The 13830-nt window shown below is 45.7% G+C and overlaps 1 protein-coding gene across 1 annotated transcript; it reads left to right on the plus strand.

Moving 5' to 3' along the window:
- Positions 1-11860: 11860 nt before the first annotated feature.
- On the plus strand, positions 11861-12616 carry LOC105694409 (dachshund homolog 2). Its single transcript, XM_012415050.1, has one exon. It carries the CDS (start codon positions 11861-11863, stop codon positions 12614-12616), a length of 756 nt encoding a protein of 251 aa, XP_012270473.1.
- The last annotated feature ends 1214 nt before the right edge of the window (positions 12617-13830 follow it).

Below are 13830 nucleotides of genomic sequence, written 5' to 3' on the forward strand. Positions count from 1 at the left end.
TTATGCGCGACTAATTACCGGAGCACCGTGTGTTATTATAAATAGCCTATCGTTACGGGGATACCCACACGCGTGGTGTCCGTAATAGCGTGCCATCGAATAAATAAAACAGACAACCCAGAGGGTGGAACTCGATTATGCGCCCGCCATCGTCCTTTCGTCCCCTTGCCGTAGTTTAACCGAGTTTACCTGTAAGTTCATCCCTGTATCTTTGACCCCGAGTCGAATAATGCCTTACGTCCTCTTAAACCTCCTAATCTTCCACACATTCCTCCAACTAGTTACCATTCTACCTCACCGAACAGTCCACGGTAATTCTCTTCATTGCTGAACTTAAGGGGATATGAAAGTGGCATCTTAGGTATAAATTGTTCATAAAGCTTTTCTCCGAATTGGGTGTACCAATTTGCTTCAAATTTCACCACATGAATAAAAAGACCTTGAGGTAGGTCCTGAAACTCGCAAAACTTCATTTCTTATTAAAATTGTTCGAAATGGTTTCACATTTTTTGAAAGAAATGAAATTTCACGAGCATCGCGTGCTTCCTTAGGGTTTCTATAATCACGTGTTAAAGTTTCAAATTATTCGGTGTACCCGGTTCGGAGAAAAAATTGTATAAATATTTTGACATTTTATATATACGAATGTAACATTCATATTTACATAAATAGCAAGTAAATAGTATTTGAATGTAAGAAATTCAAGGAATACATATATACATTTTTTTTCTTAATCGAATGTTATCTATGGTGTTTGTCGTAACATGATTGACAGTCCAGAGATTAATATTTAAACGTAAAAAGTACAAAGGTTACATTTTTTGGAACCTAAATTTAAGCTATACGATATCGAGTGATTGAGAAGTGGCTCAAAAATGACTATTGCAATGTAATAGATATAAAGATTTTACTTTTCTTTAATGCAAGGATAGGATATATGGTATTTAATTGTTAAGAAATTGTCCAGAAACGAATACTTGAATATAACGCAACGCCTTATTTTTTTTTTTTTTAATCTAAACGTAGGATGCGTTATCGAATTACCGAAGAGTGTTCCAGAAATAAATAATCAGAACGTAAGAAATGCAAGAATTTCGGGAATCTAAGAATATCTTATAATTTAATAATAGGTTGTATAATGTCGAATGATCGAGGAATCGTCCAGAATGGACAGGGTCGATAGATAGCCTTTGGAGTCATTTAATCAGCGTGTTCGGGATATATCCTTGGGGAAGAAAATGAGTCGGCGAGTTCGTCCCGGTGGTTGAAATATTCGAGGAGAGAGACGGAGTTCGCGAGATGGATGGGAGAGAAGCACGCAGGAGAGAGAAGGGGCTAGGGGAGGATTACGGTGGATCGGGTGTATAAAATCGTGGCCATTGTATGCGGCACAATGGCCATCGATAGGGATTGGTCCATCGGGGACCGGAACGGGGATGCTGGGATAAGGGCGGTACGCACGGAGACGCGCGGCGTTATCGCATCCTGGACCACGAAACGGATGCAGGTGGTTCGAGGATTAGATCGCCCGAGTATCGAGGAGGTGGAATCTCGTTCGAGTGAACTTCCAGGACGACGTTGACCACCGGTCGAACCGGCGCAGGCGCGAGAAACGGTGCCAAGCAGCCATTCGATACTTGGAAGGAAACGACGAAGCTTCGTTCGAGATTGGAGGACTAGGACAAACCAAAACAAATATTATCCAATTATCTGGAGAAAGGGTTAAGAATGGTCCTAGAATCGGTATAAGAGCTCCATAGCTCTAGGAATGAGGTGTTCTAATTTGTTGCGCTGGTTAGGTCATTCCAAAGTGCCATTGTTCCAGGCGGGAGGTTTACAAAAGAGGAGCAAACCGTTTCGTTGAATCCTCGATATAAGAACGCGAAACGGTGCCAAGCAGCCATTCGATACTTGGAAGGAAACGACGAAGCTTACTAAAAGCTAAATAAAAGAAAAAGCTAAATAAAAGAACGTGAATAAAATGCTTGGGCTGTAAGGTAAAATGTTCTAGATTCCTTCCAGACTGACCTGCACTTTTTATCAATCCCAATAAATATTTCTTCGAGAAGGATGTAGAGGAAATAAGTCAAACGATAACATCCAACTTTGAGAAAAAGGTGTCATGAACCATTTTAGACATTTAATCATGGAATTATTAAAATCTCCAATGGTCCCTTCCCATCCAATACTCTTCTTAAGCAATCCCGACAAATCTTTGTCGAAGACACACAAGACATACAAGAAAGCCAAATAAACGGTGCCATCCAATCGTGGAAAAAGAGTGTTACGAAGCGCCGTAGGAGGCCAACAAGAGCGTCGTCGTGCGGCCCATCGGGCGATTCTTTCCGCGCGGCCGGGCCGCAGGGCTCTCGGAGCGCCTCGCGGCTCGGCGGGCCTTCTGACGCGTGTCCGACGCCGATGCACCTAGTGGCCGCGAAACGTGAAAAATCCACCGGGTCGGCCCCTCCGTCGCCCCCGTTCTCTTTTTCGCTCTCGTCCTACCGACGTTCACAACGGCGGGCAAACAATGCGGCGGTCTACGTAACACAGCTCGCCAATGCAAACACGGCGCGACGCGGCCGGGAACGGCGGACGAACAATGCGTATCACACGGTGGCCTGGCTGAAAATGCACGCCGGACTCGCATCCGATGTTGAAAAAAGACCGGGTGGAAAAACGGGGTGGGACCGAGGAGGCGGGAAATCTCGACCACGAGGATGCACCTCGAATCGCCCGAAATCGTCCTCTCTTCCTTGCACATCGTTAAGGTGAAGTGAAACCCCCTTCAAATCAGTCGATTCGAATACAACACTTTTTTTTAAGGGTATTAGACCAAACTGTCCGAAACTTTGACACGTCACTCCTGATCATCTAAGAATTGTCCTGACGCATTCAAAATTTGGATTTTTTTTTTTAATTTTTTAACTCAGCCCAGACCAGAACCAAAATGGCGTCGAGCTCTCATATTTCGATCAATATACAATTATCGAGGGCTCTGATATGAGAATCGAAAGGGTCAGGACAATTTTACGACAATTTAGAACACTCTGGCAATCGATAAACTCGCATTTGAACAGGATAAAGGCAAAAAAAGTGTTGTATGCGCTTCTATGCTAAAACGATGGCAATACGAGGTCTCGGAGTGAAAATTTAATTGGCCTGGAAATCACAGATGGCGCAGGGGGTCCCTCTGCTGTCAATTAGGGCCCCAGAAAGAATGAATCCAGAGGATTTCTGGAGTTTTACTTCGATTTCTTTATAGTTATCGTATCCTTTATAGTATCCGAATTTTCCTATACACGTGTACCACCCATACACGTCCTGACGTACCCCAACATGAATACACCTCTCCTAGGTGTACCCCACACTGAATACACAAAACATGTATAAATTTATCCCCCCTGCGATAAAAGCCCTCCGAAATTATACACTCGTACCCGCTTACAAGTCTCCGCCTTCATGCCTCATACACGTTATACACATACTTTACGCGGATCCCATTGTACTCGGCGCGAAATTCTGTGGAGTTCTTTGCCACCAAAATCCTGAGTACAAATGTCAAAGTATTGTAAAAAAAATCGATTGCGCGTATTTTTAAGAGAGCGTCGTCAACCGGAGGGAGCGGGAGTCTCTTTGGGTTCCGGCTTGTCGTAGGTCAAGGGATCAGCTGTGGTCAACCGTCGGCGTCCCTGGCGGCCGCGGGGGCGGAGGGACCCTCTCTACGGATGTGGGTCAGCGGGCCTACGAGGGCAGTCGAGGGGTTGACCGGTCAAAAGAGGAGCCAGGGGGACCCCCGAGTCCACTTCCCTGACCCCCGATTGGTCATCCTCGAATCTCGTCTACGACAAGATAATCGCGCAGCCGACGCCGGCCGGAGTGCTCTCGTTTCTTTCCGCCTCTCGGCCCGCTTACTTAACCCATTCGCATCGGGAAACGAAAATTCTCGTTTTTAAAAGATAACCGTTGAAAATAGCCCGATGCGAATGTGTTAAGATACTATGAAAGGCGCTGGGAAATTTAATCGAGGTCGATTAATTAAAATTCATCTATACCCTGTTGGTGGTAACGCCATTTTCAATACATTAGCCGTGGTAATATTAGCCGTCGCGTCCCGTTAACGACATTTATATTTATGTTCAAGTCTTTTACGGCCTACGTTGAGAATTATACGAACCGAAGCGTTCCATATGTCATTTCGGTAGAGTAATGATAAAAAGATCGACGTAAAACTGCCGAAATACCGTGAATTCATGACTGCTCATATTCTGACGGACCAACGTCGCCATCTGTGGCGCTTAGCTGCAACTAAATCATTGCTCTAAAAACAAGCATTAGCCCCGGGACAAGCCAACATTCTCTCGCAATCGTCGGTGAAAGTATTTTCCATATTTTCCCATCTGACTCTGTAATATTCCATATCTACGGTATTCTAAATTGTTCGAGCTAGGTCCTGAAACTCTTGATTTTCGATCCTAAGCCTCCAAGAAGCGTGGGACATCGAAAACGTGCGCGGACGACGCCATGTTGGTTCTAGTCTATGATGAGTAGATACATTTTTTAATGAGATATGAAATTCCATGAGTTTCAGGACCTACTTCAGGGCCAACTTGTTCACGTGGTAAGATTTGAAACGAATCGGTACACCCAATTCGGGGAATACTTTCCCCAACGATTTGACTTCGCAGATACATGTAGGCTGACTCTTAACGTCCTGTCCACGTGTGAGTTCCTGTCAACCACGTGTGTGCATTGCCTTACTATCCGGCGATTACCTTCCAGCTCTTGGTTCCTCGGCTCGGCCGATTATTCCGACACGGCCTGGCTTAAATCCCACTCTTCGCACAAATTGGACCACTTTCAGCTTTTCCCGTTTTCTTCGCCAAGTGACGAAAGACCCCTGCAGATAACTGCCCCGCTCCGTTCCTACGGCGCATTGTTTCGTAAACGCACGATAAACCATGCCGATCGATGAAATTCTATCGGACAGTCCGCGGTTTTAGTGGGCACCAGGGGTCTGCTGAAGTTCGCTCCGAAGTATCGCCGAGCTCGACATATGGGGACTGAAACAGGCGTAATGAAGCCCAGGTACAGGATGTACCTGAATTGTATCGAATTGCGCTCTCCCTTTGCACGGTTTTTACATCCTTGGGGTTTAGTTTCGGATAACGAGCTCTTATGATGTGACATTCGGGGCACCGAGGATATGTTGGTTTCATTGTATTTTACATCCATTTTACAGGTTTTTACATTCTTGGGGTTTAGTTTCGGGTAATGAGCTCTTATGATTCGGGGCACCGAGGAAAAGTTGCGGAATAGGCGACAGGTCTGAAAAGGGATATGGCGTGCAATTACGGAAACAAGGAATAAGTTACAAGTAGTACTTGCGTAAATTGTAGTCACTGTAAAATTGTATTACAATTACGGAAACAAGGAATAACTTACAAATCGTGCCTGGGTAAATTGCCGCCACTGTAAAATCGTATGTCGTGCAATTACGGAAACAAGGAATAACTTACAAGTAATACTTGCGTAAATTGTAATCACTGTAAAATTGTATTACAATTACAGAAAGATGGAATAATGTACAAGTCGTAAGTGGGTATATTGTTGTATATCGAATCCCTTCGAGGGAGTAATACCTATTTCACATTAATATTATTTTTTTATCAGGGTATGAAAGTAGTCACCCTCGAATTTTGTTTCTAAAAATGATATACATACAAGTTGGTAGCCTGATACTTTCCAGGAAAAAGAACAATGCATTATAGACGGCCTATTTATAGACCATGTAATATTTGATACAATATACATCCAATTTTATTTCATGTTTATTGTCTCAGAGTTCTTTAAACTTTTTCGAGGGATATCGCGAGGAATCGACAATCGTTGGTGGCAACTCTCCTGTTATCTTTTTCTAAAAGAACTTATGTGAACATTGTATAAGTACCGAATCGGTTGATACTAATTACATCTTTGCGTTCCTTTTCAGTTAAAGTAGGGAATGAGAAATCATTAAAATAAGAATGATAGAAATTGTTTAAATATATTTTGAGGATCAAAGAGATTCCACGTTGTCTGGAATATTTATAAAATTCATATACTTTTACTGTATAAAGTTGTAGGGAAATTATAAATTTGCTGTCTTACCCATGAATTAATACACATTTATTATAAATTACTAAATAAATGTATAATATTATACCGCCGCGCCATAATGTTACAAAGTTATATAGGAAGCTCGGCATAATTATGTACTACATTTAACCCATATGTTATAAAGGAATCTAAAAAACGTTATAAAATTAGGATAGCATGTCTAATTAAAACTTTTAACAATAACGTTATAATATTTCGATATTGTTTAATAGTGTACGTAAACATCCATACACATCTTCCCTGTCTTTACGAATTAAGTGGTTCCTAGCGACCGTTCGTAAACAGATAATACGTCGTAAATAGTAAAGTTCGCCTCCCACCATTTACAATAAATTTTTCCAATAAAAAAGAGCTGCCTGCATATTTCTACGGTAACAAGGGTGGGGTGCGATTATTGAGACAAGTGCATCACAAATACTTTGTGCACTGATAAGAATCGATGGAAATTTACATAAATTTTTACATACCTCATAACTGAAGGTTTAGATAGAGAAACGTAAAATGGAAAAATTACAAATTAGGAACACGTAACATTGAATATTAACCGTACTAGCGCATTTTTACTTGATTTAGATGTAATATTACATAACAGTTTTCATTAACTTAACTTTGATGCCGAATGCGATATTACAGAGACATTGTAATTTTACTGCAATTTATTATGGGATCAAAATAACCAATGATTGAGTATGTCAATTTACATGGGCATTTTTATAAAGGTGGAGGCGATGGAACTGCTAAATCTTTTATCATTTATTCGTTCACCGGCCATCTGATGGTCAACTAATATTAAACTTCATCTAGGAAACTTCCTGATGCAATTTTACTTAAATTAGATGTAATATTACATTATAGCTTTCTTTGACTTAAATTAGATGCCGAATACGATATTATAGAGGCATTGTAATTTTACTGCAATTTATTATGGGATCAAAATAACCAATGATTGAGTATGTCAATTTACATGGGCATTTTTATAAAGGTGGAGGCGATGGAACTGCTAAATCTTTTATCATTTATTCGTTCACCGGCCATCTGATGGTCAACTAATATTGAACTCCCTCTAGGAAACTTCCTGGTTTCTGGTGGACAAGCCACGGAATGTCGTTCTTTGGCTAAGGCGATAAATAGAAAGGCGTTAGAGGCCCGGGGCTCCTCGCTTCCGAGTTCCCGGGTCTTTCTCCAGCCTCGTAGTAGAGGGCCGAGGGCGGATCGGGCGAAAATGTACGATGGCTCGAGACAAATGACTCGAAAGAAGCCAAAGGTCCAAAGAAGCCTCCTCCTCGAGGCTTTTTCCTAAAAATCCATTTCACGCTGGATCTCGGATGGACCTTTTTTCCTCCTCGTTGCGATGCAGACCCGTGATCCGTTTTCCATTTGCCGCCGAGGAAGACATCGATAATTTCGCGATCTCGAGACCGTGACTCCGCGGCTCGTCGTTGTACCTATACATTGCACCTTCGTAGCCGTCGACGTCGTCAAAGTGACCGAAGATGTAGAACTTTGGTCGAAATATCAGATTTTAGGCGGCTTAATTCCCGATATTTGAAAACCATTACAAACGTTAAATAACATTTATTCCAAAAAGTCGTTATCGTCGTGAAAATAACCCAGGAGGTACAGCTTCGTTCGAGATATCCGACATTCACGTAGATTGGAAAAACATTACAAGCGTTAAATTACATTTATTCCAAAACGTCATTCGCTATACCATACGCCGAAATATTCGGAAATTCTCACTTAACAATTTCTTCGTACTTCTCCTTTTGACCAGGTACCAAAATGTGAAGCGTGAGCATCCTCTGTGCATAATGCTGATCCTGTCGCCCCAGGTACAAATCAGATAACTAAAAAGCACGGATCATTGGATTGCATGGAATGCACAAATTTAAAGATGTGCACGAGGAGCTATTCGCTTGGAAATTAGCCAAAGGATGTCCTTTGAGAACCTATTGTCATTGATTTCACTTGATAAGCAACAATGCAATTCAGAAGTGAAAATATCTCCGTAACAGTTTGTAGATTTCTAAAGATTTTCAGTGATTTCTAACATTCTGCTTACGATTTCCTTGGTATCAAACAATCTCCCACTGATTTAACATTATTGTTACCCAGCTTTATCGGTCTTGCTAGTTTCAAATGATTTCAACGCGTTACCTTGCACGACAATGTAGACAATTACTGCCAACACTAAAACGCAAGGTTTCGTGGGTAAATGACTCTTCTCGTTTCCCTAAAAATGTCTACACAAGTTTCTTGATACATTCATACATTCGCGTACATGTCATATTTATTGTTCAAGTCCTCGTACAAGAAATTCTCTCGGTACATATATGATCCCCGAAAACCCAGCGATACCTCGAATTCCTTGAAAACGTATATTTACGTGGACAAAGTATTTTCATATATAATACATTAATTTCAGGAATTTAATGGCGCTTCCCTGACATCGAAGATTCGTTTCCTCGATGACGTGAATTTTTGCGACCAGGTTTCTGCCGATTCGTTAACCAAACTTCGAAGCAGATAGCCGTAAAAACATGAAGACATCACGCGAAAGAAATATTTAAATTGAACACCTAAACAACGAATGGGGAAAAATTCCGTCAATTGGAATACTATCATCCGTTACGGATAACGCAACTGTGCGTCAAAAGATTACACCGTACAGAATATGGCAACTACTAGGTACATGTAACCGGCTCGAGCCTCATCGTTAATACGTTTTTTTTATAACTATATTGTTTTTTAACTATATTATTTAACTATATTGTTTTGTATATTTTTTGCATAACTATATATTGTAACAATTTTACAAAATCAAGAACTCCAACGAGCCAACTAACATTAATACATTCGCGACCGCTGACGTGAACTCACGTCTTTTCAAGTTCTATTCCTGGTTGCCGCTGACGTTAATTCACGTCATTTTAAATTCTATTCCTGATTGCCGCTGACGTGAATCACGTCCATGACGATATGCGATACAAGTTTGCGGCAACCAGTTTCAGAATTTCATTATTTTCGCCGGTACTCAGTATTTAAAACGGAAAGAATGTGCCTGTCGCAAATGTGGTAAACTTCCCAGCAACGATTCCTTTCTCATTCCCGACCGCTCAAAAGGGGTATTTTTACATGAAAACGTTTAATATCGCTTCGCCAATACTCGAGGTTCGTTCCAGATGAAGTCAATTTTTAGTGCCAAATTTTTGAGAATTCATTTACATCATACGGCGCCGAGTGTCCGATCTTAATGGGTGGAAAACGCGACCGAGCCGTTAAAAAATGTATATAAACGCCCAAAGGAGTATTTTCTCACGAAAACGTATAATATCGCTTCGTCAATACCCGAGATTCGTTCCAGATGAAGTCAATTTTCAGTGCCAAATTTTTGAGAATTCATTTACATCATACGGCGCCGAGTGTCCGATCTTAATGGGTGGAAAACGCGACCGAGCCGTTAAAAACTTGATATAAACGCCCAAAGTAGTATTTTCCCACGAAAACGTACAATATCGCTTCGCCAATACTCGAGATTCGTTCCAGATGAAGTCAATTTTCAGTGCCAAATTTTTGAGAATTCATTTACATCATACGGCGCCAAGTGTCCGATCTTAATGGGGGGAAAACGCGACCAAGCCGTTGAAAAGTTGATATAAACGCCCAAAGGAGTATTTTCCCAAAAAAACGTTAAATATCGCTTCGCCAATACTCAAGGTTCACTTCATACAAAGTAAATTTCAAGCGATTAGAATTCAATGTATTCACTCTCTGAATCCTGTGCGAGGCGTCCAATCCGCATGACTGTCCAACGCGACCATTCGGTTAAAAAGTAGAAACAAACCCAAGAAAATGAAACCTTCAAACTCTCTAAACTCAGAAAATATCAGGAATTCCGACTTGCCGACATAGTACAAGTTTCTCCACATACAGGAGTTTCTCTCAACCATGTCCCATAAAAGGCCTCAGCATCGGTTCCATTCTCAGTGGCGCCCCCTAAAAGGGTATCTTGACACGAAGACTTCCATTTTACATCCATCCGAGGTCTAATCCACGTCGAAGTGATCATTCTACTCAGAAGTGCAGTCGCCAGGTCGAGCCACCCCGAGTGGCGATTCCCTCGGGAGATCTGGGAGTCGGAGACAAACCCGCAGCCGGCGAAGAAGACGCCGTGGATGCTGGTAGCCGTACAGAGTGCGCACACCGAGGTGGAAGCGTGGGGGAAGTACTGTGAAGAGGGGGGCGGGGGGGGGCACGGAGGAAAGAAACACAGTAGACGTAGGAGAAGAAAGGGATGGAGAGAGGGTAAGTTGCGCGCGTCCGCGCGCAGGGGCGCAGAGGGAGAAAGAAAGAGATAGAGGGAGAGAGAGAGAAGGAAAAGCGGTGGCGGTGCCTGCGGAAGAAATAAGTGTGCGCGATGTGTAATGCCAATGGCGACGACGGGGGAAGGGAAGGGGAGGGGAAAACTCGGGGAGAGAAAAGACATAAAGACAGAGGGAGAGAGAGAGAGAGAGAGAAAGAACGAGCGGCAGAAGTCGAGAGGTAAGCAAAGATATATGCCCGAAGCAGCGTGTTGGTTCATCGTACGTATATCGGTATGTCGGGCATCGGGGTGTTCGTCCACCGTTCGTACATCGGAGAGGGTAAACGGGCGAGGGGAGAGGAGAGAGAGGAGAGCCGAGAGGAGAACGCTCGCGTCCTCGGATACGTCCGTAAGTATGCAGAAGTGCGCATGGAAATACGCATTCGCGGGTGCAGAAGTAAGTAGGGGGAGAAATATGCGCATACCCGCGCACGGAGGTAAGCGAAGAACGGGCAAGAGGGAGAGGGAGAGAAAAAGGACGTGCCCCTAGGCGTCGCTCTTGCGCCGTTGCGCCCTCTCTCGGAGGCGATCGATTCGAACGCCGGCGACATTCTTCGGGTTGTTCGTAGAGACGGAAGAAGTCGCGAGGAAAAAGGGAAAAAAGCGGTCGCCCGGCTCGGCGGGCCCGGTTCCCAGTCGAACCGTCGCGCTGCCGCGCGCGGCGGGGAGTGCCTCGGCGGCGGCGCCGCCGGGGGGGGACGGCGAGCGGCCGGCCGCGGAGTGGGGGGCGCGCGCCGTGGTGGGGGTAGTCGGGAGGGGATCCGCCGCGGAGGCCGCGCGGCGCGGCCAGAGGGGCGGGAGCGCCCACCTCGGGAGGGCGCCCGCCTGACGGTCCGCCAACCGCCAGCCGGGCGGCGGGGCGGACGCCGCCAATCGGCGGCCCGAGTGCCGCGCGCAGCTCCGCCCAGCCTCCCCTCGCTAGGGCTCCCACCGATGTTTTTATTTATTACATCTGTGACTGGGTAGGGAAATACTCCCAACTCGACCGAGAGCGTTTGCCACTTTGAGAAGGAGCGACGTGCGTTCCTGCGTTACGGGTGCCGCCGCCGCCGCCGCCGCCGCCGCCGCCGCCGCCGCCGTCGTGCCCGTCGTCGCCGTCCCGGGCAGCGAGACCGTTCCGCCGCGTCGAGTATCTCCCCGGGAGTCCGCGGTTCCAGAGCCAGTGTCCCGGAATGGACCCGAGAGGCAGCCTGTGACTCGGCGCCCCGACAGAGAGCCGGCCGCAGCGCAGCAGACCCGGGGTGACGGCGCGGGATGCGCTAGGACGCGCCCTCGCCGAAGGGAATCCACGGAGCCATCCGAGTCGGGAGCGGACGCGCTCGGCCCATGGACCACGGAGCGATGGATAGTTCATCCGACCACAGCAGCCGCGCCAGCCCCGTCACCGGCAGCCCCAAACACCCCCACAGTCCCAGCGTGCAGCAGAGCCAGCAACAGCAGCTGCACCAGCAGCCGCCCCCGTCCCACCAGCAGCAGGCCCACGCCCGGGAGCAGATCCGCGAGCAGCATCAGCACCGCCGAGTCCCGACCCCTGGCTCGCCCACGCGGGGCTCGCCGCCCCAGGGGTTGCCCCTGAGTCCGCCGCCCTTGTCGGCCGGGGCCGGACCCGGGGCGCCCCCGGGCATGGTCCCCAGGATGCCCGGACTCCCGCCGCCCGGGCTGGGCCTGCTGGGCCAGCTCGGCGGCATGCTCGGCGGCCACCACGGCTCGCCCTTGGAACTCATGGCGGCCCATCACGCCGTCCTGCCCCCCAGGTCCTACAACAGCCCGCCGCCCATCAGCTCCACCGACCCCACCGCCAACGAGTGCAAGCTCGTCGACTATCGCGGGCAGAAGGTCGCCGCCTTCATCATCGCCGGCGACACCATGCTCTGTCTGCCCCAGGCCTTCGAGCTCTTCCTCAAACACCTCGTCGGCGGACTCCACACCGTTTACACCAAGCTCAAGAGACTCGATATCGTGCCCCTCGTGTGTAATGTGGAGCAGGTCAGGATCCTTAGGGGTCTCGGTGCCATTCAGCCCGGCGTCAACCGATGCAAGTTGCTCAGCTGCAAGGACTTCGACGTCCTCTACAGGGACTGCACCACGGCCAGGTAGGTGGATTGCGATTCGTCTCGAGAGGGTCGATCCTCCGGCCAGGATGGAAAACTCTTCCCGGGTGCGGTTTACGTTGTCCCGCGGTACCTGGGCCAGTCGAGGAAAGGAGACCTCTATTTTTATCGAGCCTCCGAACTCCTGGAGCTCGATATCGATAAACCCAATTCCTTGAAGGTGTCGCGTCGGGTTTGACGATCATCGTTATCGCGATGTTCGATTAGCTCGCGAGGAAAGAATTCTTGCGTTGAATTCTATACCTAAGAAGCCGGAAAGTGATCAACCACGGCGTACGTTGTTAATCCTGATTCGCTTCGTTGAAAAGGGTTCGTTTCTTATCCTCTACTAATTTCGAGAAATTCAGGGCAATTCGGGACTACTCATCTCGATCGTTCATCCATTTCGAGAGGAAAATTCTGTTGCATAGATTTTTGTTTGGAGATAACTGCTTATCTGAAACCGCCGGAGGTGCCGTGAAGTGTTCAACAGTGCCGGGGAGTATATTATTAATATGCACATTGCGAGTTTCTATGCGGAAAGTATTTTTTTTAAACGTTTATAATTTTATCCCCGATCTTATGAAACGATTCGATATCAAATTTGGCGATAGCTCAGAAGTTACCGCGATCTCGCTTTTTTTTATCAGTGATCAACAGTGCCGGGGAGTATATTATTAATATACACATGGCGCGTTTCTTTGCGGAAAGTATTTTTTTAAACGTTTATAATTTTATCCCAGACCTTATGAAACGACTCGATATCAGAGTTGACCATAGATCAGAAGTTATTGCGATCTCGCTTTTTTTATCAGTGATCAACAGTGCCGGGGAGTATATTATTAATATACGCAAGACGCGTTTCTTTGCGGAAAATATTTTTTTTAAACGTTTATAATTTTATCTCAGATCTCATGAAACGATTCGATATCAGAGTTGACGATAGATCAGAAGTTACCGCGATCTCGCTTTTTTTTTATCAGTGATCAACAGTGCCGGGGAGTATATTATTAATATACACATGGCGCGTTTCTTTGCGGAAAGTATTTTTTTTTAACGTTTAAAATTTTATCCCATATCTCATGAAACGATTCGATATCAGAGTTGACGATAGATCAGAAGTTACCGCGATCTCGCTTCTTTTTTTATCAGTGATCAACAGTGCTGCAGATCTTATTCATTTATACATGGCTCCTTTCTTAGTTGAAAGTATGTTCTTTA

This window comes from Orussus abietinus, unplaced genomic scaffold (assembly GCF_000612105.2).
Source record: "Orussus abietinus isolate OABI.00-Male unplaced genomic scaffold, Oabi_2.0 scaffold45, whole genome shotgun sequence".
Lineage (NCBI taxonomy): Eukaryota > Metazoa > Arthropoda > Insecta > Hymenoptera > Orussidae > Orussus > Orussus abietinus.